Source organism: Camelus ferus, chromosome 2 (genome assembly GCF_009834535.1).
Source record: "Camelus ferus isolate YT-003-E chromosome 2, BCGSAC_Cfer_1.0, whole genome shotgun sequence".
NCBI lineage: Eukaryota > Metazoa > Chordata > Mammalia > Artiodactyla > Camelidae > Camelus > Camelus ferus.
The window spans coordinates 3,937,717-3,964,960 of NC_045697.1; the positions used below are offsets into that span (position 1 = coordinate 3,937,717).

Sequence of the window (27,244 nt, forward strand, 5' to 3'; positions counted from 1 at the left end):
GGGTGATTCATGAACCAAAATGACTTAATGAGTTTGTCAAGTCTGCCTGCCCCAAAACTTCCAGAGTCAAGGCAGAAGTTCCTTCCAAACCTGTAATGATTAGTTTTGACACCTTTGGAGGCCTTGATGTCAACAGGCAGATATTAATTAGGGTGGGTGGGGGGGGAAGAGAAGAGATTATTGCTCCTGATCCCTGGGCTTCAATCTGAACAAAAAGAGAAGTCTCCTCTCCCTAGGGCACCTGTGGATTAAGTCACTCCTCTGAGAACAGGGATGTATCTACGAGTGATGGTGGAGGGAGGGCTGACCCGGAAGCCACTCACAGATAGAGACACTGCCTGATACTGGCCCCGGCCCCATGACACACCGAATACAAAGGCTTTGTTCCTGCTGCCTTTCCTTTTGGATCAATTCTATTTCCCCCAATCAAACTCCTTGTTGACTAGATCCTACTGCGCACAGACAGCCTTTTGGAAGCGGTGTTCTCACCTTGCTTACTCTGAAGGTCTTTCAGCCTGGAGCAGAGCTCCTCCACTAAAGTCTCGATACCAGAGCTCTGCATGAGAACAAAACACACGTTAGTTTACTGCCAGGTATGTACAAGTCAGGTATTTGTATACTCTTGTTTTAGTACAAAAGTTTTATAAATCTTCCACGTTTCAAAAGAAATACATTATCAATATTTAAATGAACACAAGTTTAAAAATTACAGGCTTGTAGATCCAATTTAGTATACATATTTTACTAATAAAGTATATTCAATGGCACCTACTAATAAAAAGCAAAACTATCAATGTACCTCCCACACAGATTCTGTCTTCCCAGGGATGTAGCATCTTGCCCACAGGGAAGCCTAAGGACCTAAACGCCCAATTATGGTTAAAAGTCAGTCACCATCAAAAACAGCATTCTGTATCTGTGGAGTAAGCGCTTGTAACCAGATTTAGTACAAATTAAAATCACAAAAATCTCATTGTGGGCCTCTAGGAGCTCATGGGCTGAAGAAAAGCAAGGTGATTTTTTTTCTTTTAAAGTGCACACTCGTGACTGGAACAGAAACAGCAGACAGAAAATATGCATCGTTACCGTGAACAAATGTGAAAGCCGTACTTTAAGGGTCATGAACAGGGCATTAGCCTCTGCGCAGACCTGGGGTAAAACACAAGAAGAGCACGTAGAGAGTCTGAAATCGGGAGGATGAGAGTAAGAGCCAAATTCTAAAGAAAAATGAGTGCTGGAAATAGGCATGAACAAATCTCCCACCACGCCGACTGCAAACTTCTAAAATTCTCTATTTCTCACAGGGGGAAAGAAAGATCTTTTACAAGGTACAAAAAAAGTGAATGTACTTCCTAGGAACTTTACATTTATTCAGTGGCTGAAAGTCCTATGTAATGTGGAATTGAGTCTCTCGGTGGGCACGATCCAAACAGATGCACAGGACTCTGCTCACCCGCCGCCCTCAGAGGGCCTTGAGGGGCTAAAAATAGAACGTTACCCCATTCACTTCACTCAGAATGACTCAGCACAAGTACTAGAGAAATCCTAAACAAGAAACCGCACATTACACAGTTTGAGCAGCGAGAAAAATTACCATGAAAACGATTAATTATAAACACTGACAGTCACATTCCATTCACGTCATATCGCAGCTTTTACAAGGAGAAAGGACAGGAGAAGAAAGAGAAATGGGCCAGAGAAGAGCTGTCCTTTCCTTAAAAACACCCTTAAAAACCATGGTAGACATTAGTCACAAACCCAGCTCTGACTACACAATTCCATTGGAGAGCCTCAGCTTACCATAACGTTCAAGGTGTGATGAGTATGGCCGTTTTACTCCATTTCCTCCAGACCGTGAACCTAACACCGGCGTCAGCTGACACGCGGCTGCACGCTTTCCTGTACAGCGAGTCCTGTCCCTGTGTTTCTAAACCCGGTGCCAGTCTCCAGGGCAGAGCACCGAGCCCCTAGGGATTGCTTATTCCACTCCGCTCAGTGCTCTGAAGTGGCGGGCTGTTTACGGGTCTCCACAGAACAATCACCACAACCTAGTCAACAGATACTATTTTTTACGCCTCATCTTGGAAATTACCTCCACACAACTGTAACTTCAGTTGTTCTGGACAGTTAACGCAGCTTAGGAGTATACACGTTTGCTGTCAAACATAAACGGAAAAGCAACAATGAGCTTACTCCTGATCTCTGTGACCGAGAGCAAGCTCTACCCACACCAGGCCTCTGCCTTTCTTCCTTGATTCCTGCAGCATCCTACAAACACATACACATATACATATATAAATAAAAATTATTAGACCACTGGGTTCCTGTAATAGCAAACTGAAAAACTAAAGGGGATAGCAAAAGCAGCACTGTACACTGTCATCTTATGGCAGCTGTTCTGAAGTGTTGATTTGCTGTTAATGAGAAGTTTTGTTTACTTTCCCAATTATGGTATAAACTACTAGATGAGTTTAATGATCATATTTTAATAGTATACCATATCCACAGGGGCATTCAAGAATACTAAGAGACGGCAGTATCTTAAGAAAGAGAAAGTACATTATACCCACATTTTAGGGAGAACTCTATAGAACATGCTGTAGGTAAAAAAAAAAAAAATACCAACATTCTACCACTAAATTCATGAATTGTCTTCTCAACTGTAAAATGGGTATTACCCACTTACCCCTCAGAATCAAACTAACACACAACAGTGCTCTGCAAACCGTAAGAGCGCTCTAAAGTCCACGTTACGCTACCCGGGTCTGAATGCGGGGAGCCGCGCGCACACAGGGACTGCGCGGCGCAGCAGCGGGCCAGGAAGCAGTCTTCCAGGTGCACGGCCGTCCACTGGTTTCTCTCTCTCTCACCCTGTCAGCAAATGGTCAGGGGCCCCCAGTGTGCCAGGCAGGACACCCGGGGAGACAAGCTCCCTGCCCTCATGGAGGCTACACTCTAATAACCCTTACTTCTCCAAGGAGATGGCCAGGAGGAACGGATGTGGGTCTGCAGTCCCACCCTGCCGCATACTCCCTGGGCAGCAGGCTGTGGGCCTCTCCTTGTCTCTGAACACCTGCCTCTCAAGAAGCCCGCGCATAAACTAAGAAGATGAACATGTGAGGCACCCACGAGAATGCCTGTCATATCAGTCACCTAAACACTGGTGCCTTCTCTAGATTTTGGGTATGTTTTTGATTTTCCAAAGTCTCATATTGGGATTCATTGCTTTTGAAACGCCTTGAATTTCTGCTGCTATTTGAGCTGGAGGCTGGAGGAGGAAGAAACATAACTCATCTGACCCAGATAACCCGGAGGCCCCTGGATTCTGCCTGGGCTCCGGGTGCTGGCACTGCCGCGTCCCCTCCCCTGGGCTGCAGGCTGGAGTCAGACCCTCCCGTGATGGTGGAGACGGAGCCTGCGTCAAACACTGCAGCCACTGTCCCACTGCTTCTGGGAGTCTTGTGTGTTCCCAGACACATTTCTGTCATTTCCCATCCCACAGCACTTCCAGTGCTTCTCCATCCTCCCTGCCTCCCATCCTGCTCAACCAATGACCTTAATCATTAGGATAAAGAAAACAAAGGCAAGCTGATTTATTTTTCTCGTTTCCTCTCCTCTCCATATTCAAAGGTTTCTGCAGCTATATGAGTCATCTCAAAAGTTAATCCTCTATGGAGAACCCTTTTGGACTGGATATGCTCCAATACTGGACAGGTACTCCCACACCAGCCCTGTGATCACTAAGCAGCATGATCCTCAGGGACACTCAACGGCCTGTTCCATTCAGGGGCAGCAAGGTGGGAGTCAAAAAGAACTGGGTTTGACTTTCACCCCAGAGTTAGCCACATGACTAGTGAGCCATAAGTCACTCACCTACTGAAGCCTCACTTTTCACAGCTGGAAAACGGTGCGAATACCACTGACACAACTCCTAATAGCCGGTCTGGGGGCTTCTTGTGTCAGTCCCCTCATTTCTTTTTTCTCTCGTATTTACAATTTCTTCATTTTTTGGTTCCTCCTTCTGGGAGATTTCCTCAGCTGTATCTTCCAATCCTTCTGTTGAGTCTTTTCATATTATTATTTTTCAAATTTTCAAGAGATCATCTTGTCCCTTGAATATTTCTTCTTTGCAGCAAGCTTTTCCTCAGAGAGAAATTCCTCGTCTTCAGAGTTCTGGCAGCCAGGCAGAAGAAAGGGGTGGGGATTCCCCAGTCAATTTGCCAACTTTCATTTAGCCCCCAATGTTCATTATGGGATCTCATGATTTCCCTCAGAGGTGCCCGGTGTCCTAAGCCTGTCTGTTTTCCATCTCTCCAGAAAGTACCTGCCAGGATGGGGAAAGCCTATCCTTTGGGGCCCCAGGGAACCATGTCTTCTGGCACTCACCCCTAGTGCAGACCCCTCTCACAAGTCTGCTGGGATTCCTCAGTGAGACACTACCAAGTGTGAAGCATGCCCTCCTGGGCTCCCCTGCCAGGTGCAGAAGCCTAAACGAGCCATGTAGAGAAGGTGGCTGAGCTGCCAGACAAGTGAAGAGAGCGATCCTGGATGTTCCAGTCCCAGCTACCACTGACTGCGACAGCATGAGATCTCAGACAGGACCAGCCAAAGAACCTCCCAGCCGAACCCTAGCCAACCCACAGGACTGTGAGCAGCTAAAATGGCTGCTGCTGTCAGTCATTAAGTTTTGGGGTACCCTGTCATGCAGCAATAACCAAGGAACAGACTTCCAAACATTCCTGTGTTCAGACCCACCCTGCACATGGAAGTCGTCTACAGTTTTTCAGATCTCAGACTTTAATGTCTAAAGCAGAGCTAGGCACTGATGGAATGATTACTGGTGACCATTCCCTGAGAGTAAGTGATCAATTCCATACTTTACTGAGCGGAAGTTTTTAAAAGCCTTTTTAAAATCTAGAACTAAATTAAGGTTGAGTCATTAAACAAAAGAGCACCAATGAGATAACTGAGAACATACAGCAAGGTTCATAAACTCGTGCCTCAGTGGCCAGGGAAGTAACACAGACGTGTGACAACTAGGTCTAATGCAACAGGAAGCAGCGGTGCACGTGGCTATGAGGATAGAATAAACACCCCTGGCCATTCAAAGATAAAAAAAAATTTTTTTTAATCCAAATTAAAAAAAGGCTGTCTCTGTCAAGGCACCTGCACCAGGGCTGTGATTCCCAACCTAAACACACGGGGGTCTACGAAAATCCACTCACTGGCCTGCCCCCAGCCTGGACTTGTGCTTGTTCTCTAGAACATGGTGCAGAGGAGGAGAGGTGTCTCCAGTGGATACACGTTGTCTGCATGCCTACCACAGGCCAGGGAGGAAGAGACCTACGTCCTCTTGGAATGATGGACAAAACACAGTTAAAGTTTGTCATAAGAAGTAGAAGATGTCAACCTCTGTTACAAGCAATGACCAAATAGCTTGATTAAACAAAACTTAGAAAAGCGCAGCTCTGCTTTGCCTCACTCTTTAGCAGGGCTACGGTCTGGAGAGCATCACCTGGACAGGGCAGAGATGCCCGGGTCGCATAAAAGCTGAACAAGATATTCAATGTCTCTGAGCCTCCGTTTCATCATCTACAGAAGAAAATACTTCAACTTGAATATTCAAGTCCTTCAACTTTCCTGGTTTCTGGTAGCATCCTAGTGATTTAGGCAGACCATGTTTTTAATGTATGCAGACAAATGTCCTGTTTCTAACTTTAATTTGGAGATGGCAGTTTCTCTTCCCGTCAGATATCCCTGTTCCTCCTGAAACAACCAAACTTCCTGAAGGAGATTCAGGAAAAGGAGCTTGGAAGGCTCCAGGCTCACTGTCTGGATATACTGCTTGTCACACCTCACTGGGGGAGTGACAAGAATAGCCAAGTTCCTCAAAGCAGAACTTAGAATGGTTATTCTTAATCCAGGAAGCATGAATTCTTAAGGAGGCTACCAGTGGGCACATAAGAAAAGTTTATGTGTATCTTTCAAGTTAGGTCTATAGCTTTCATCAGATATTCAGGTCTGTGGTAATGCCAAAATGGTGGGAAAAAACCTAACAACTGACTTTAATGTAGCAGTTGATGCCTAAGGATAGACTCTGCAGAAAGCACGGTACACATACACGAGAACGTTCCTTCCTGCGCTCTTTATAACAAGCAAAACTGGGAAACAACTGAGAGGTCCATTACCAGAGGAATAAACAGCTTTATGGTGTTACAATGGACAACTATTCAGCAGTGAAAAGAAATTATAAGATCACACTGTCAACACAGATAAATCTTTAAAAATGTTAACTAAAAGAAGCAAGTTATAAAATACAGTATGATACTACTCATGTAAAGTTAACATGCAGAATAGTCTCACATTTGTGTATCTCCTCAAATACCATTTGGTAAAAGTATAAAGGCGCACGCGGGAGAGAAGCACCAGTTCAGAGCAGTGGGAACCTTGGAGAGAGGCGCGGAGAAGCGCCGTCAGGAAAGGGTGCGGGGCCGAGCTGCGCTGTGAGTGTTTCCCAGGCCGCCTGCATGGGTGTGCACTGCTGTGTCTGTGCACCTGCTCCGTGTCTGCCTGTCTACCTCCCGCACCGGGTTGCTCACAGCCCACACCATAACCCCACACATACCTCTTTTTATGCCCTTTTGCTCACCTCACTCTCAGATTTTTATAGCAGCCCCTCCCCCTGGTTTCCTTTTTCATACCCTCACTTTCGGCATTTGATAGTTCAGGAAATTTCCTATAAAAATCCCAATTTTCTAACTTTTCACCAGGACAGCACTCGCCAAGGTAACCATCAGCGAGCGCCGGGGCGGGCCTGGGCCCTGCGGTTCACCACAGGCCTCCCCTCTCCCTCCTGTCTTACTCACTTAGCTTCCTGCTCAGCCCCGGGAGACCGTGAGCCAGCGAGCTCTGGTGAGATAAACAAGCAAGGGGTCTGTTATTTAACCTCCTCCCCAAACCACCCGCCCATCAGCCCGACATGCATATCCAACTGCGTTTTCAGCATCTCCACTGCACTCTCCTGGGCACCTCACATTCAAATCTTAATTCACACCCATCCACCCACAAATTAGTGTTCCATCCCTAGTTTCCTTTTCCTCAGTAAATGAAAATCCCATTCTTGCAGCTGCTCAGCCCCAAAACCCTGGCTATCCGCCTCAACCCTGCCCCTTTCCTCCACCCCATGTCCATCCTGTCAGTTCCAACTTCAAAACAGATTTGGAATCTAACCAGGTCCCATCCTCACCGACCCTCTGGTCTGATATGATGGCTCCTTAGCTGCTCTCCCTGCATCTGCCTCGGCCCCTCCAACCAGTCTTCCTGCAGTGGCCAGCTGGGCCCTTACATTACCCCTACTCCAAACTCTCCAATATTCGTGGTTTATCAGAGGAAAAGCCAAAGTCCTCAGAAGGGCCTCCAGGCTCCCCTGAGTGCTCCCGCTCCATCCATGCCCTAGGAGATAGGCCTGGGCTTCCCAGAGCAGGGCTGGCTGTGACAACACAGCAATTGTGAGCCTTCCCAGCTTTAATAACGTGGCTTCTCAGAGGGCTGGCCTGTAGAAGGTGCACAGCATCACTTCGTACAACGTACACAGAACACCAGACAGGTACCACACACATTAAGTGCTCAATAAAGATTATCACTGTCTCATGCTCTAATTATCCAGAATGAATTAAGCTCTAACATCAGCATGCAAAGAAACAAGATGTATGGTCAAAATCAACCCTGAAAGTACTCCCATGAACTACTTTACATGGTTTTTGTACATACAACCCTGCACAGCAGATAAACAATACATACACGAAATACTAAGATGTACTGTGTACTTTAACTGGCAGAAAGAATTTTACAGGCAGGCTTAGCTGAATGTGAAAATATGAGCAACTAGAGTAAGACTCCACTGTACCTGGATCATAAGTCCTCTGTAAGGCTCTCTACAGAACCACCGGCGGAGTCAGCTACCCAGGGTATGCAGCAGCGCTGTTACTTTTCAAAACTAACTTAACCAAAACAAGTTATCATTGCATCCTAACTTCATTTACTCCCCAAACAGGGCCTTGTTGAGTTTCTGATATTCTTCCAAAGTGGAAGATGAAATCCTAGCTTCGATTCAGTTTTAAGTAGCTCAGTTAAAAAAAAAAACAAAACACCAAAATATAACTAATTATTAAAAATAAAACAAAACCAAACAACATAAAAAGCTTGAACTTTGGGGATAGAGAAAACAGAACCAAGTAAACTCGAGGAGTCAGAAAGCAACAGCTGGCACAGCTCAACTTTGTTTCAAGTTTTTAAAAGGGAGGAGAGGTCTGGGTGCACACGCCATGTCCACTGACAACAGGAACGAATCAGCTTAGGATAACCTTCCGTATCTATAAAGTGCCCCGTCACTGCGTCCCAGCCCCACTCCTCTCTACAGGCCCCATTACTAACTGCACTCAAAGCAAGTGCAAAATGTTATAGAAAACGAGCACCCTGAGAATTACCTCTTATCTGCATGCGTGAACGAAGAGCATTAGAAAGGCAGTTTCAGCTGGGACCTAACAAACAATGAGGCCCATCGAAGGTCATGATCCCCCGGAGGGATAAACAACCACCACCTGCAGGTCTTCACAGGTGCCGCCAACATATAAAATAAAAATTCGACATAACTGAGCTTCCATGTGGTTTTGGCAACATTTCTCAGATAAAATATTGACCTGAGCAGGTCAAGAGACGTGCTGTAATGTGGGGCACAACCTGATGCAAGAATTACGTGGAGGCACAGAGTCACATCACAGGTACGTGAAAGGGAAGTCAGCCATTCTACTCATACCACGATGCGGTGAGGAGTCTGATACCTTGGGGATGCTTTTATAGAAACAGCTAACACTGCAGCTGTGACAGTCACACATGCACACGGGAAAGTAACGAGAAAAGAATTCATCTTGTGTAATACATAATATCACCTCTACTTACCTGGCCAGCACAGTGAGAGCCTATGTTACAGTCATATCACCTATGTTATAGTCATGTGATTATGTCATTCACATTTTAATCAATTAGATTGTAAACTTATTAGTGGCTTTGGATTCTGAGCAGTTCGTAGTGACTACACAGAGCTGCACTAAGAAGAGCTCTTAGTTGCCACTAGAACTGGGTGGGAAAGCAAAGCACAGAACCACAAGCACTGCCATCCTCAGCGTTTAGGAGACGAACACCACACTATACACAGACCTTCACTGTGGTCAAAATATAAAACAGAACTTTGGCATTACAATTTCCTATGTAGCGCCTTCCTCGCTCCTTTGTTTTCACCGGAGCCACCAGACATTCTAGAAAGGAAAGCCAGGGGACACACAAATAGTCAGTCCACAGTTCATAAACGACCACACTGATTCCTTTCTATGGTTACAGGCCATAATTAAAGAGGGTTCTTTTCAACTTCTTTCCATTGGCTCCCCAAGAACCTGACGAGCTGGCTTACAGGGCCTGTGCACCAATGTACAAACAGCAGGTGCCTCAGGTACGGGGCTCTGGGCTTGAAGACTTCCTACTTCCTTTTCATTCTGTCCCCAAGCACTCGGTTGAGTTCCTGGTGTATGCCTGGCACATTCACTTCCTCAGCCAACTTTAATTTGGTAAGATTAAAAAACAATCACTATTAGGAAAAAGCAATGCAATCATTTATCATAAAACGAGAAGGACAGAGTAAGACACGACAAATAGACTTCATTGCGCTTGTAAACGAAAATCTTGCCTTTGACAGCCAGGCAAAGGAAAGCATTTTCCAAAGGAGCAACTCAGAGAATCAAAGATCTCTGCAACCCACTCTCCTTCCCTGTGCTGTTTCTACCCGACACCAAGCTCCTGTCTGCACACAGCCTGCTTGGCTAGGATGGATTACACACACTCAGCAGGCTGCAGGAGGAGCCGGGTCTTGCACTGCACTAGGACAAGGTATCTGTGCTCCCTACTCTTCCACAGCTGGCTTCAGCTGTCCTTGTTTTTCACTCCGCTTCACCATGAGTCGAAGGCTAGAGTCGTTTCTCAGCAACTTTGCTCTAAGGCAGAAATAAGATCCTGTCCCAGATTGAAACTCCCTACTCATATTTTCCTCCCAACCATGACTCAGCAGCAGCTTCTCTGGACTGTACTCAAAGAATTTACCTGAACTAACCTCTCACTTTTAAAAACCATCTGCATTCTGAATTCCTTTAAAAGCTCCAAATTCCTTTACCAATCTATTACTCCCTTCAGTGTCCCCCAGAAGACACCTTTTGGGTAACTGTCCAACCACCCTCTTTTCTCTGAGGGCTGCCCGTCACTGCTGAAAGGGTGGACCTCCAAGCAACTCTGTCCCCTCACCACAGCTTATCAAACCCGGGGTGGACACCTGGTCCAAGCCTAGCCAATCAGATTCTCCCTCTAACTGGATGGGGTTGGGTTCTACACTTGAGCAGTCATGCTGGGCTGGGGCTAGAATGGTCGTTTTCTCACCATGTGTGTGCTGAAGTGGAGAAAGCCAGACTTCAGGAAGAGAGGGAATGACTCAGAAACAGGGAGAAGCAATGGGAGACTGTGGGTCATCAGAGAAAATGACTGGCTGCTAATCATTGCGCTCCCAGCTCAGGCTGCTCCCGAGGCTGCTGCAGTTCCAGCACTTGGTTTCAGTGAGGTATCCTGTATCCTTTATGTATATTTCCATTTTTTTCTTAAACTAGGTTACATGTGTTCCTACTCTTTGTAACAAAAAGGTACCCAAGATTATTATATGAGCAGTAACTTCCACATTCCTATCCCACAGTCTATGAGGCAGCCGCTTCAAGAAATCAGAAGTTAAAAAATCAAAGGGCCCAGGAATCCCGCTCCTGGGTATATCCAGAAGGAACCCTACTTCAAAATGACACCTGCACCCCAATGTTCATAGCAGCACTATTTATAACAGTCAAGACATGGAAACAGCCTAAATGTCCATCAACAGATGATTGGATAAAGAAGATGTGGTATATTTATACAATGGAATACTACTCAGCCATAAAAACTGACAACATAACGCCATTTGCAGCAACATGGATGTTCCTGGAGAATGTCATTCTAAGTGAAGTAAGCCACAAAGCGAAAGAAAAATACCATATGAGATTGCTCATATGCGGAATCTGAAAAAAAACAAAAACAAAAACAAAAACATAAATACAGAACAGAAACAGACTCATAGACACAGAATACAAACTTGTGGTTGCCAAGGGGGCGGGGGGTGGGATGGGACAGACTGGGATTTCAAAATGTAGAATAGATAAAAGATTGTACTGTATAGCACAGGGAAATAAATACAGGATCTTGTGGTGGCTCACAGCAAAAGAGAATGTGACAATGAATCTATGTATGTTCACATATAACTGAAAAATTGTGCTCTACACTGGAATTTGACACAACATTGTAAAATAACTGTAACTCAATAAAAATAAATAATTATCTCGCAAAAAAAAAAATCAAAGGGGTGGGGGAAAGGAAAATGGTGGGAAGAGGAAAAAGGACAGGATGAAAAGGGGAGACTCTTTGGAAACTGAGGTTCAATTCAGTTCAAGAGAAATTGAGTACCTTTTACACAATCGGCGCTCACTGCTAGGCACCGGGAGCTGCAAAGATGGGTAACTCACAGTCCTGGCCCCCAAGGAGCACAGTGGAGGGAAGACAGGAGGTGGGGCGTGCACGAGGTTCCGTGTGCACGGGCCCGGGAGCCGGGCTCTTGCAGACAGCGCTGAGCAGGATGAGAACGCAGAGCTGGGAAGGGCTGCACAGACTTCAAGGCGTGTGTGACAGGTGGCAGTCAGACAGAATAAACTTCTGCAGATTACCACATGCAGCAAAGCTGCTTACTCCAACATGAGGCCATTAGATATTTAGTTTAGGAAGGAAGTTCCAGAGGTGGGAAGCCTCTCTAGATACCTTGTGTGAATCTTCTCAATTTAACTTTACATTATAAAGGTACTTAAAGCACACTATTTCAAACAGCATGGTGAAAGCAAAATAATTTTCTAAGTAGTTATGGTCTCAGAGATTATACCTTACAGTGAGTAATTCAGTAAGAATTCATAGTATTCATTTAAATAGGCAATTAAATTCTAAAACTATTGTTATTTCAGGATGCTGAAGGACATGAGAAATATTATATATGAAGTGTCAAAAGATCAATAAAATAATCTTACAATATTTTCTTAAAAACTAAAGCAGGGGAGGGTATAGCTCAGTGGTAAAGCACTTGCTTATTAGCATGCACAAAGTCCTGGGTTCAATCCCCAGTACCTCTATTAAAATAAATAAAAATCTAATTACCTTCCCCCCAAAACCAGAATTTAAAAAAAGAAGAAAAACCCCAAAATTATGAATCAAGCAAGTAGAGTGTTCTTAAATGTCAGAACTGCTATCTCAATTCTAGGAATATACCCAAAATAAATAATATAGACCATGGAAAAAGCCACACATGAAAATATTCTAGACAGCATAACAAAAAGTCAAGAGCAAGCTACATATCCATTAATGCAGAGTATATTAGACTGCTATTAGAATATTATTTGATGAAATATAACTTAGCCACTAAAAAATATAAAGATACTATAGTAACAAAATGAAATACGTTAAATGGGAAAAATCTATAAAATTTTTATCCTGTAATTAAAAGTCCATAAAAAAATATAAAACTCAATATATAGATAGAAAAATGCTTTAAAAGAAGTGATAATGTTTATGTAGCAGTGGTAAGATAATGAGTAGTTTATTTTTCTAAGTTTCTTTTTAATCAAGATGTAGTAACCTACAATGAAAAAGAACATGAAAACAAATATATGTATGTATGACCAAAACATCATGCTGTACACCAAAAACTGAAGTCCCTCGTTTTTCTCCCCAAGTATTAGAAATCAAAGGGAAACTTACTTCATCAGAAGCAGATCGAAGACACTGGACAGCAGCCTGCTTTTTCATCTCTTCTAGAGTTAGGTCTGAGCACTTTTTCTTACTCTTTCCCCATTTCTTATAAGCTCCTTTTTCCCAGCCCAGGAAGATGTCATTCTCCTAAAATAAGATTGTACAAGTTTCAATGACCAACACTAAATAACAAACTTCAAACACTTATTATTTCCCACATACTTACACACATTCCCCTACCAAATATTTTCATTTACAACAGTACACACTAATAAAATGAGAGACCACAGAACACCGTCAGCCAGAGCACTTCAGGGTAGGTAATCCATTGGTCTGGTTATCTATTATTGAGATTATTATTAGATTATTATTTAGGAATTATGATCTCAATAACTCTGACCCACTTATGTTTATAGTAAATGCTCATAAATAATTCAGACATTTATATGTAAATTCAAGTATTATCATTTAAATTTCAGCATAAATTCTAAACTTCATACACAATTAAATGTCCTCTCTTCTGTACTTCCTACTCTTTAATAATGTGTTCATATTCTATCAGATTTTAACATTTAACACTTCAACGGCTCATTCCTATCTACAGAGTCTAAAAATCAACAGATATAAAATATTTTATATTAGTATTTTAAGCTTATTTTCCCCTTGATTGTATATGCCTGTCATAAAAACTAAGGAAATTTGAAAAGCAGGAAGAAAGCAAATCATCCAAGATCCTACCACCCAGCAAAAATTAGAACAATTTGGTCTGTTTCATTTGGTCTTTTTCATCTGCTCTAAAAAAACACATAGTTGAATTCACACTATTTGTACAATTTTGATTTAACTTCTACTGTAAACATTCCCCTTATGTTACTACAAATTCTTTGACTATATAATATTCCAAGATGTAGGCTTAGCTATTTCCCTAGACTGAGATTTTAGTATTTTTAATTGCTTTGCTACTTCATTTTGCCTTTTAAAAAGCGTTTCATTTGGTAAATTAAGATTAAAACCAGTGGACAGACAACAAGGAAAAAAAAAAACATTAGAAAGAAAGACAACAGCAAAATTAAGAAAATTACTTACTAGAGTATTTGGCCTACAGTGGGCCCTCAGGAAAGAGATACAAATGAACGAATGAGATGGAATAAAGCAGCAGCATAATAATAATTAAAAGAACTTTTAGGATCAAGTCAGATACCATCAACTGTCTAGCCAATTTTAATTTTGATCAAATACACAAAAATTACTTTCATGCCACCAAAGAGTGAGAGAAGGATCTCTCTCTCTAAACTCATCATAATTGACATACTTTTTTACTTAACTTCTTGGGCATGTTTGTAGATCTCATGAAACCAAAAAACATTTTCTGGCTGAGTGGTGTCAATTCCATTTTCCAAGGGAAAATGTGTCTGATGGCCAAGTAAGACCTATCAGTATATCTCCACTTATCTAACGTGTTCGGCTGGATGGCAACTGAAACCTGCCATTTCTTACTATCGGTATCTTCTAGAGATAGGGCTTGTCCTTTACCAGGAACAGAGGACAGAAGCGTAACAATGTAGATTTGAAGCTTCCGAAGGCAGAGAAAAATGTTGTAATTTTCCTCTATTGTTCACAGTGTACAAAACAAAAGAAGGTAGAAAAGTTCTGTGTAATTACTGAAAACAAGACTCCATTCTGTTTGAATTGCTGAGACTGGCTCTTTCTCCTCACGGAGCCTTATAAACATGTTTCTCTACTGAAGCTGTACTAAAGCTCAGCAGAGTTAAAACACACATTCAAAGGTCCAAATAAAGTTTTATTATACGGACAGAAGGGACTTTCAAAATTCACATGGACACAAAGTCCTTCTGGAGGGCAGTCTGACAATGCAAATCTAAAATCTTAAACATGTATATGTACTTTTGACCAATAATTCTACTTCTGGGAATTTATCCTAAGGAAAAAAAATCCGCAAAGTGTGCACAGATTTAGCTACAGTGATGTTAATCATACAGCTGTCAATAACAGCAAACATGTAGAAACCTAAATGTCAGTTAAGGAGGGTGTGGCTAACTAAGCTACGATACGTCCAGGCAATAAGACATTACAGCCATCAGAGATTATGAAGTATATTTACTGACAGAGAGAGCTATGCACAATATACATAAGAGAAGTAGTTTATACCACAGTATGATCTCATTTTTGGTGCACACACACACCGACTACCATGAATTAAAATGTCTTGAGAGAAAAGTACTAAGGGCCACCAAGGAGCTCATCTCTTGGTGAGCAGGAATAGGATACCTTAATTTTTCTTGTAATTCAGTCATACTCCTTTAACAGTCAAAAGCTGTTGTTTGTTTGTTTTAATGAAAACCTTGTAAGTCAAGAAGAGAAACGAGAAGAGTTCCTGTCCTCTCCACCTAGACAGGTATGTCGCACTCGCTTTGTTTGCTGTCCAGCATCTCTGTTTACACGTGGATATGGATTCATGCATTCATCCAGCAACCATGTCAGTGTCTTCTTTGTGGCACTAGGGGTTGTAACAATGACTACAACACAGTCCCTGGACACCACAGTCCACTGTGGAATAAAGACCTGGAAGCAAACAACTGTGGCACAGTCACTGGGATTACAGAAGTCTGCAGAAAGCACTTAGGAAACACCAAAGAGCCACACTCTATTCTTGGCCTGGTTGGTCGGCAAAGGCTTCCTACAGAAGGAGGAAGGGTCACTGAAGCAGAGTCTCAAAGAGTGAACAGAAGTTCGGGCCAGGGTGAGAGGGGAAGACTAGGCAGAAGAAACACCGTGCCGAAGCAAGGGATAGCAAACTTCTCCTGTAAGGGCCAGAGAGTAAATAATTTAACTTTATAGGCCAAGAGACAAATTAAGGATTCAATATAGGTACTTTTATCAAAAAAAGAGAAAACAAATTTTCACAATTATTTATTGCTAGAATCCAGAATATAATTCAGTACAATTTTTAATACAGGTCTACTAATGAGAAGAATGGAATTCTTTTGGGGTTGTGTGTGAGATAATAATGCTTAATTGGGGTTCAAATTAAGTGCTCTCTATCATCAAAATCAATTATGTTTATCTGTTTATGCTCATTTTTTAAATAACAGCTTTATAGACACAAAGTTCACATACCATAGAATTTACTTTTAATGTATACATTTCAGTGGCTTTTAGTATAATTCAAAGGGTTATGCAACAATCACAAATATCTAATTTTAAAACTTTTTTCATCACCCCTAAAAGCAGCACTGTACCCAGTAGCACTTACTTCCCATTCCTCTTCTCTCCAGAGTCACTGGTAAATACTAATTTGTTGTCTCTATGGATTTGCCTATGCTGGGCATGTCATAAATTATACACGTACTTTTGTGCCTGGCTTCTTTTGCTTAGCATAATGTTTTAAAGGCTCATCCACGTTGTAGTATGTATCAGTACTTCGTTTTCTTTTATGACTAACAGTCCACTGCATGGATATACCACATCTTTTTAATCGATTCATCTACTAATGGATGCCTGAATTGCTCCTACATTTTGGCTACTGTCAGTACGTAATACTGCTATGAACATTCATATACAAGTTTTTTATGGACACATTTTCCATCTTGTTGGTACATCCCTAAGAGTGGTCCTGCTGGATCACATGGTAACTCTATGTTCAACCTTTTGAAGAGCTACCAGGCTATTTTTCAAAGCAGCTACACCATTTCACAATCACACCAGCAGTGTCTGAGGGTTCTAATTTCTCTACATCCTCACCAACATTTGTTACTGTCTGTGTTTCTTATTTTAGCTCCAGCCGTCCTCGTGAGGATGAAGTGGTATCTCATCACGGTTTTGATTTCCCTAATGACTAATGAAGTTGAGCATCTTTTCATGTGCTTATTGGCCATTTATGTATCTTCTCTGGACAAAAGTCTATTCAAATCTTTTTCCCATTTAAGAATTATCTATTCTGAATACACATCCCATCTCAAATACATGATTTGCAAATATTTTATCTAGTTCTATGGGTTGGCTTTTCACTTTTTTGACCATGGCCTTTGAAGCATAAGTTTTTCATTGTGATGAATTTAATTTATCACATGTCTTCTTTGACTGCTTGTGCTTTGGTTTCTTATCTAAGAAATCACTGCCTCCTCTAAGACACAAGGATTTACTCTTCTCTTTAAGTTTTACAGTTTTAGCTCTTCCATCTACATCTATAATCCATTTTGAGTTAATATTTGTCTGTGGTATGACACAGGAGTCCATTCTTTTTACATGTGGTTACCCTGCTGTCCCAGCACCTTTTGTTGAAGACTGTTCTTTTCCCCACAACTGGAATAGTCCTGTTGGAAACCAAGTGACCAAAACTATAAAGGTTTATTTCTGGACTCTTAGTTCTGTTACATACATCTAGCCATATGTATGCCACTATCAAACTGTCTTGCTTACAGAAGCCCAGTAGTAAGTTTTAAAATTGGAAAGTGTGAGTCCTGCAAGTTTTTTTTCTTTTTAAAAATTGAATTATAGTCTGTTTACAATGTTGTATCAATTTCTGGTGTACAGTATAATGTTTCAGTCATACATACACATACATATATTTGTTTTCATATGCTTTTTTCATTATAGGTTACTATAAGATATTGACTATAGTTCCCTGTGTTATACAGAAGAAACTTGTATACTGATTTTATATATAGTAGTTAGTATCTGTGAATCTCAAACTCCCAATTTATCCCTTCTCATCCCATTTTCCCCTGGTAAATAAGTTTTATTTTCTATGTCTGTGAGTATGTTTCTATTTTGTAATCAAGTTCATTTGTGTCTCTTTTTTAAGATTCCACATATGAGTGACATCATATGGTATTTTTCTTTCTCTTTCTGGCTTACTTCACTTAGAATGATGATCTCCAGGTCTATCCATGTTGCTGTAAATATCATTTTATTCTTTTTTATGGCTGAGTAGTATTCCATTGTCATCTGGTGATGAACATTTAGGTTGTTTCCACGTCTTGGCTATTGTAAATAGTTCTTCTATGAACACTGGGGTTTATGTATCTTTTTGAGTTAGAGTTCCCTCCGGATGTATGCCACGGAGTGGGATTGCTGGATCATATGGCAAGTCTATTTTTAGTTTTTTGAGCCATCTCCATACTGTTTTCCATAATGGCTGCACCAAACTACATTCTCACCTTCAGTATAGGAGGGCTCCCTTTTCTCCATACCCTCTCCAGCATTTATCGTTTGTGGACTTTCTAATGATGGCCATTCTGACTGGTGTGACGTGATCCCTCACTGTAGTTTTGATTTGCATTTCTCTGACAATTAGTGACACTGAGTTTTTCGTGTGCCTATTGCCATTTGTATGTCTTCACTGCAGAATTGCTTATTTAGGTCTTCTGCCCACTTTTCCAACTTTGTTCTTGATTTCAAGATTCTCTTGGCTATCCTGGGTCCCTTGCATTTCCATATATGAATTTTAGGATCAGCTCTCCAATTTCTGCAACAAAGGCAGCTGGGATTCTGATAGAGACTGCCTTGAATCAGTACATCAGTTTGGGGAGCACTGCGGTCTTAACAATATTGTCTTCTAATCATGAACATGGGCTGTTTTTCCATTTATTAGGTCTTCTTTGATTTCTGTCAATGATGTTGTGTAATATTTAGTATGCAAGTCTTGCATTTATGTTAACTTTATTTGTAAGTATTTTATTCTTTTGATACTATTGTAAATGAAATTTTCTTAATTTCATTCCTTGTAAGTTTCTATATACAACACCATGTCATATGTCAATAGGGACAGTTATAGTTCTTTCTTTCCAATATAGATTTTTTTTTTCCTTAGCTAACCTCCCTGTTAATATGCTAATTTGTAAGATTTTATGTTATTTCATCTTTGAAAATGTTTTTCACACAGAGATAAATACTGCTAAATATTGATATTAATCCACAGGCATGGTTTACTGGAACATGTTAATTCTTTAGAAGGTATTTATGAATTCTGGTACATTCTTTCCTTACTATTTGCCTTTTCGCCTGTCATCATATTGCAGATCAATCACTCCCAAGCAAAAGTTAGGTGGAAGCTTCTCACTGAGCAGTAAATGGATTCTGAGATACAGACACTTCCTTTGCACTGTGCCAAGGTGTGAAAATGCTGCTGGAACTGCAGTTGACCTAGGACAACGTACTGTTGCAAACTGTGAGGAAATGGAGATTTTGCTTCTTGTTCTAACTTTTGACAAAATGAAAACGTATAAAACAACTTGACATTATCTGTGATTCAAATACTGTCAGCTGTTAGAGTGACTTTACCACATTATAAATTTTGCATATAAGTACTGTTTGCCTTGTAATTTTAGGCTGAATTCATTAAGAAACACCATCAAGTGTACAGAAAAAGCTATATAAACAACAGCATACTGGACAGACTTTTCTGCATTCCTCTTCCCACGTCTATTCAAGAGCTTCCTTATTCTTTTTCTGGCTTTGTGTACTGGGTGAATGTATGTATTGTGACTTACTTATTAACCATTAGCATTGAACTAATAATCAGATTTTAAAAGAATATAGTATTTAAAAAGCTCAAGCTATTTCTATTTCACTTGTTGCATTTTTAGTCTTCTGTGCTATACTAATTAAAAGTCCATGTAGACATAAACATATAATATTAGGTATGTGCCAAATATTTCCTCAGTAAACTCAGTGAATCAAGTATGGTTTTTTAAAAGTCATAATCTTAAAGATAGAATACAATCATCAACTACCAAAAGAAGACACGGCTAAAGAACTTCTCAGCCTACGAGCCTATCATCAGGTGCTTTTCCAGACACTAACTGCTGTGAGGTAACATAAGGCTGAAGTTTTGATCGACTTTCTCTCGCTGTCTTCTATGAAAAAGGAAATTGGGAACTGGAGGAAGAAAAAGAACACAACATTCTGAAATACAGCTGGGATCAGTGACGTCTGCTATTCGCTGCTCAGCACCCACCCCCTGCCTCCCACACCTTCCCGTTAACAGCGTCCTGAAAAACCAAAACCACTAAATGTTTGAATGGGACTAATGCCACCCCCATCTGGGCCCTAATCAGCTTAATGCAAATCAGCATGTTTCATCCCTTTGGCCACGAAGATTGGCTCAGAGAGAGGCATGGGACCAATCAGAAATGAGCACTTGAAAATGAGACACCCCTCCACCACAAGATTTTTGCTGGGAATGTAGGGAACACATCCTCTGGACAGTGTGAGAACAGGATGCAGAGAATGCTGTGCTCGATGACTGCCCTCCACCCCCCCGGAGTGGATGCAGAACAAGTTGGCAGAGGGAGGCAGTCAGAGAAGCAAAGAGGACACCCCAGGGGCACTGTGAAGCTCTGAACTGAATCAGGCTGGGGCCAGTCCTAATTCTGGACTTTTAGTGATGTGAGACTTTTTTTTTCTGCCCTAGAGGCCAATTTAAGCCAAAATCTTTGGTTGCTTGTGAATGAAAGATATAGGTAAAATTTGAAGAAAGGCCTCAATAATAAATTCACTTGTCACTGCTCAAAGAAACTGTAAATTGCCTCTAAAAAAGGAGTAGCACCAAATAAGCACAATTCAGGTTAAGTACATCCACTGTTTTTTCCTATTAGTACTTCAGCCAACAGTGACAAATTCCTCACTGGCCTCCCTACCTTCAGCTGCCCAGCCAGCTTACCCACCACCACTCATGCCCTCTGGTACAGCTGGTTAAATATAGCAGTGGGTCTCTTTACCTCCGGGACTAAAATATCAATCCCTCGCAGAGTGTATCAGGTTCTTCCGAATAGAATCGGTTTCCTGCTGGCCTTGCTCACTCTAATCTCCTCCCACTCCCTCACTACACTCCTCTGGCCCCACATCATCAGGCCCCTTCCTGTTTCTGTGACCTTGCATGCACCCTTCTTTTCTTCTTCCTTCAAGGCTGTTCAACTGTTATCTCCTCTGCATTCCCGCTGCCACCATCCCCCACGCACAGTGTCCCAGGCTTGGCACAGGCAGAGCGCTTTACAGATTCCAAATCTAGCGCTGTCCCTCAGTCCTGGTGCCTCTGCAGTCCTGGTGCCTGCCTCGGTGTTCGGCATGTCATGATGCTCATGAGGTGAGTAAAAAACTAGAAATGTGCATTAAATGCAGTATTTATGCCCAAAACATTTTCTCTATTTCATGAAAAGATTTTATCAAAGTACCATTTTTCAACAAATGACACTGGGAAAACTAGATATCCACATTTTAAAGAAAGAAATTGGACTCATTACATTGCGTATACAAAAATTAACTCAAAATGCATCAAAAGCTGTAACTGTAAAACTCTTGGAAGAAACACAGGGCAAAGCTTCACAGCACTGGTTTTGGCAATGAGTTCTCGGATACGATACCAAAGGTACAGGAAACAAAAGAAAAATTAGAAAAACTGGGCTTCACGAAAATTTAAATTTTATACACTGAAAGACACTATGAAGAGTGAAAAGGCAATCTACAGGATGGGAGGAAATACTGCAAATCATGTATCTGATAAGGGGTTAATATCCAGAACCTAGAGACGTTGGTCGTATAGTGGTGGGTATAGCTGCCTCCCAGAACCTAGACAGAACTAAAACTCAACAACAACAAAACAACCAGATTTAAAAAATGGAAAAGAACTCAAAAGTCTCCAAAGAAGATATGCAAACGGCCAATAAACACACAAAAGATGCTCAGCAACACTAATCATCAGAGCAAACACTGAGATACCCTTCGTACCAATTAGGATGGCTACTATTTAAAACAAAAAATGAAAAACAAAACAAAAAAACCCCAGAAAATAAGTGTTGGTAAGGATGTGGCAAACTGGAATCCTGTGCATTACTGGGGGGAACGGAAAATGGTGCAGCTAGTGTCAGTTCCTCAAAAAATTAAAAAGAGAATTAAGAATTACCAAATGATCCAGCAATTCCACACCTGGATATATAACCCCATAACTGAAATCGGGGTCTTGAAGAGGTATTTGTACACCACGTTCATAGCAGCATATTTCACTACAGCTAAAACATGGAAGGAACACAAGTGTCCATTGATGGGACAGATAGATAAGCAAAATGTGGCATCATCCACATGACAGAATATTATTTGGCCTTTAAAAAGGAAATTCTGACACGTGATACGACATGGATGAATCCTGAGAAGACATTATACTAAATGAAATAAGCCAGTCAGAGAAAGACAAATCCTGTGTGATTCCACTGATATGAGGTACTTAAGAGCTACTGAAATCATAAAGACAAAAAGTACAACGGTGGTTGCCAGGGGCTGGGGGAGAGCAGAATGGGGAATTATAAAGTTTCTGCTTTACAAGATAAAAGGAGGTGGTGGTGGTGGCTGTACAACATTATGAGTGCACATAATACCACTGAACTATGCACTTAAAAATGGTTCAGATGGTAGACCTTAGGTTATGTGTATTTTATCACAATAAAAAAATGCTGGGGGGAGGTGGTGAGGGAGAAACTGCAGTACCTTCTCCGAGGGGCAGGCCCAGTGTGTAGCTGTGGCATCTGCACTCACCTCCATCACGCCCCATACACCTGAGAAAGAAGCATCCATCTATTCATTTCTCTACTAAATATCTGAGCATCTTCTACATCCCAAAAATTGTCATAAGGGCTTGGAATACAGGGGGAAACATGGCAGACAATGTCCCTAGCTTCATGAAATACACATTCCAGCAGATGTGACGTACAAATAAATGTAAAACATCACAGATCATCATTAATTCCAGGTGGTAACAAGTGTTATGAAAAAAAATAAAGTAGGAAAGCCATGCTACCCAAAGCAATCTACAGATTTAATGTGATCCCTATCAAATTACCCAGGACATTTTTCACAGAACTAGAACAAATAATCCCCAAATTTATATGGAATCCAAAGACTCAGAATTGCCAAAGCAATACTGAAGAAAAAGAACAAAGCTGGAGGCATAACCCTCCCAGACTTCAGACAGTACTACAGAGCTACAATAATCAAAACAGTGGGGTCTGTCACAATGGATCCATGGAACAGCACAGACAGCCCAGAAATAAACTCACACACCTATGGTCAATTAATCTTTGACAAAGGAGGCAAGAATACACAATGGAGAAAAGACAGTCTCTTCAGCAAATGGTGTTGGGAAAGCTGGACAGCCGCATGTAAATCAATGAAGTCAGAACACACACCATACACAAAAATAAACTCAAAAGGGCTTAAAGACTTACATATAAGACAAGACACCATCAATTGCCTAGAAGAACACATTGGCAAAACATTCTCTGACATGAATTGTAGCAATGTTCTCCTAGGTCAGTCTACCAAGGCAATAGAAATAAAAGCAAAAATAAACAAATGGGACCTAATTAAATTTTTAAGCTTTTGCACAGCAAAGGAAACCATAAATAAAATGAAAAGACAACCTATGGACTGGGAGAAAATATTTGCAAACAATGTGACTGACAAGGGCTTAATCTCTAAAATATACAAACAGCTCATACAACTCAGTAACAAAAAAACACACTGCCCAATCAAAAAATTGGCAGAAGACTTAACGACATTTCTCCAAAGAAGACATACAGACATCCAATAGACACTAAAATGACCATCAATGTTGCTGATTATTATTACAGAAATGCAAATCAAAAGTACAATGAGGTATCACCTCACATCAGTCAGAATGGCCATCATTAAAAAGTCCACAAACAATAAATGCTGGAGGTGAGAAGAAAAGGGAGCCCTCCAACACTGTTGGTGGGAATGTAATTTGGTGCAGCCACTATGGAAAACAGCATGGAGAGTCCTTAAAAAACTAAAAATAGAGTTACCATATGATTCAGTACTCCTACTCCTGGGCATGTATCCGGAGGGAACTCTCTAATTTGAAAAGATACACACACCCCAACGTTCATAGCAGCACTATATACAATGGAAGCAACCTAAATGTCCATGGACAGGTGACTGGATAAAGAAGTTGTGGTATATTTATATAATGGAATACTGCTCAGCCATAAAAAATAATGAAATAATGCCATCTGCAGCAACATGGATGGAGATAGAGATTATCACACTAAATGAAGTAAGTCAGACAGAGAAAGACAAATATATGATATCACTTATAATGTGGAATCTAAAAAAGATGATACAAATGAGCTTATTTACAAAATACAAACAGACTCACAGACATAGAAAACAAACTTATGGTTACCACAGGGGAGGGGTGAGGAATGAATAAATTGGGAGTCTGGAATTAGTGGATACAAACTACTATAAATAAAACAGATAAAAAAGGTTCCACTGTTTAGCACAAGGAACTATATTCAAAACCTTGTAATAACCTAAAACGATAAAAAATGAAAAAGAATATATACATATATATGTGAATCACTATGCTGTACACCAGAAACTAACACTGTAAATCAACTATATTTCAATTTTTCAAAAATCACAAGAAAAAAAAAAGTTTCCAAGTCCTGAATTCTTGACTAGTTCTTAAGAGTACTCTGACCAACCAGCCAAATGTAGACAGATTTTAGAGCCCACTATAACCAGATCTAATTCGCAGAGTCATCTAGTGACTAAAGAAAATGAACCGTTCAGTAACACGGTATTTTCCAGATGGCACAATTTTAAATCTCACCCACTAGCAGTCTTGATTTAGTAAATATTTCTTCAGAAATAAAAATAAAGAAAGTAGGAAAGAGGACTGAGATGAAAGGTTTCTTTGTAAATGTCAAAGACGGAGGATAAGACAAGCAAAATGAAAACCAAACTAAACAAGTAAACAAATGAATACACTCTTTTAAAAAGTAACTGGTGGTCAATCCATGAAAGAAAAAAAATAGGTAAGTTGAACATCATTAAAATAAAAACTGCTGTGTGAAAAACAATGTTAAAAGGATTAGAAGACAAACCACAGGCTGGGAGAAATTTTTGCAAAAGACACTTCTGATACAGGATTGTTATGCAAAACACACAAAGAACTCTTAAAACCCAGTTATCAGAAAATAACGTTTCTTTTTTTTTTTTTTTTTTAAAAAAAAGGCCAAAGACCTCAAAGCAGATATACAGATGGCAAATAAGCATATAAAAACATGCTCCACACCATATGCCATCAAGGAAATGCAAATTAAAATGATAAGATACCACTACCACCTTTAGAACAGCCAAAAACTAGAACAGTGACAACACCAAATGCTGGTGAGGACGTGGAGCAGGAGAACTCTCACTCGCTGCTGGTGGGAATGCAGAATGGTATGGACACTCTGGAAGGCAGTATGGACGTTTCTTACAAACAAAACATACATTTACCACTCAGCTCAGCAATCAGGCTCCCTGGTATTTACCCAAAGGAGCTGAAAACTCATATCCACACAAAAAAACTGCACATACATGTTTACAGCAGCTTCATTCATAATTGCTAAGCTTGGAAGCAACCAAGATGTCCTTCAGTAGGCGATGGATAAATAAACTGTGGTCCATCCGGACAGGGAACGTCACTCAGCACTAAAATGAGATGAGCCAGCAAGGCGTGGAGAGTCACAGAGGGACCGCAAATACATATTACTCAGCGACAGAAGCCAATCTGAAAAAGCTACAATACTGCATGATTCCAACTCTGTGACGTTCTGGAAAAGACAAACTATGGAGCCATTAGGAAGATCAGCAGGCACCAGGGGTTCGTGGAGAGGGAGGGACGAAGCGGTGGAGCACGGGGGATTTGAGGGCAGTGAAACTGCTCTGTGTGATACTATAATGGTGGACACATGTCATTATACATTTGTCCAAACCCACATACCCCGCAACACCAAGAGTGACCCCTCCTGTAAACCATGGACTTGGTGACAATGACGTGTCAATCAGGTTTGTTGACTGTAACAAGGTACCACTCTGGTGGGGGATGTTGATGGCAGGGAGGCTGTGCATGCATGTGGGCAGGCGGTATAGGGGAACTTTGTACCTTCCTCTCAGTTTTACTGTGAATCTAAAATTGCTCTAAAAAAAATTAAGTATTTAAAAAAAAAAAAAGTAACTGGCAGCAGATCAACTCTCCTGCCCAGACTAACCAGAAAAGATAATATATAAAACCAAACCAAACACACAACACCTGTGCTATGGCATCAGCGACCTGCTGACGCACCCAGGCCTTGAGAAGACCAGGAGGGGCAGCTGCTGGCACAGGGGCACTGACACCTGAGGCTGCTTTCTCCCTGGGGAAATGTACCCAATTCCTGGCCTGCGGCAAGAGGCTGAGAAAACTCCGGCACTTTTAAGAGGCAAAGAAACCAGTGGCACTGGGGGTAGTCTCTCAGGGCTGGAAGCAGAAACTAGCGATGTAGGAGTCAGGATCTCAGAAAAAGGAAGGAGTGAAAAACAGAAGCCATAGCCTGCTGATTCCCCTCTGGACATGGGAGGAGTTCTAAAGCTGTGCAAGGCATAAGGGGGGCTTCTGTGTTGATGGAATGTTATATTTATTTTTCTGGGATAATTACATATATATGAGCTTTGTGCAAATTCACAAAAATTCGTGATGCCAAGAATATTAAAATATAAACAGATAAGAAACGTTTTCGTAAACTCTTGGATGGTGGTTTTAATGTAACCGGTTCTAAAGGAAAACTAGGAATGTCTGGGGTTACATATGACTGCCATAGTGAACAGAAGTCCCACTTTCCTAAAATAACTCTTCCTACTCACGACAGATTATGAGGAACTTGCTGTTGACCATCAACCTCAAGGCAAAAGTTAACTCCCATCGTTCAATTACAGTTCTACTAGGGCTTCCCTTGTAGCTATTTTAAGTAAGATTACAAAATAGTTTGAAATAATGTAACATCAATCTATTCTAAGAGTTACAGGGCCCAGGCTTAATGCTCCGAGTCTCTGGGCAACGCACACCACAGTGTTTGCCGCTCACTTTTACTCCATATGGACTCAACTCATAGATTAGCTGTGAACTGAGAAGACGAACTTTCCCCACCTCTAAAAACCACACTGCATTAGAACACAGTAAATCAATTCCAAATAGGTTCTCAAGTTTTCCTTTAGAGTAGAATGTTTTTATGTTATTCATTCAATAACTATTGGTTACATATGAAAGCCAACAAAAACAAAAACAAAAACAAAACTCTCTGATATAAAACATGGGCACAGGATTTGGGTCTGACAGACAGGAGTTTAAATCCTGACTCATTACTAACCGCATGGCCTCAGGCAGGCACCTAACCTCTCTGAACATACAACTCCAGGTGAGCGAAAACAGGGAAACACCATTTGTCTTGGAGATGAGGCATGAAGACAGAACAAAGCAGTCCTTATGTATTAAATG

The 27,244-nt window shown here is 41.1% G+C and overlaps 1 protein-coding gene across 9 annotated transcripts in view; it reads right to left on the reverse strand.

Annotated features, from left to right (window-relative positions):
* The window catches only part of KIAA0232 (KIAA0232 ortholog), an 83,012-nt gene that overhangs the window by 21,491 nt on the left and 34,277 nt on the right, over positions 1-27,244 (reverse strand). For 6 of the 9 annotated variants that reach the window (XM_032493601.1, XM_032493608.1, XM_032493619.1 and 3 more), the window contains exons 3-4: positions 12,916-13,053; positions 490-556 (exon numbers count right to left, since the gene is read on the reverse strand). In XM_032493601.1, coding sequence (XP_032349492.1) covers positions 490-556; positions 12,916-13,053 — 205 coding nt within the window. The other 3 variants (XM_032493638.1, XM_032493633.1, XM_032493640.1) reach the window with 3 other exon arrangements.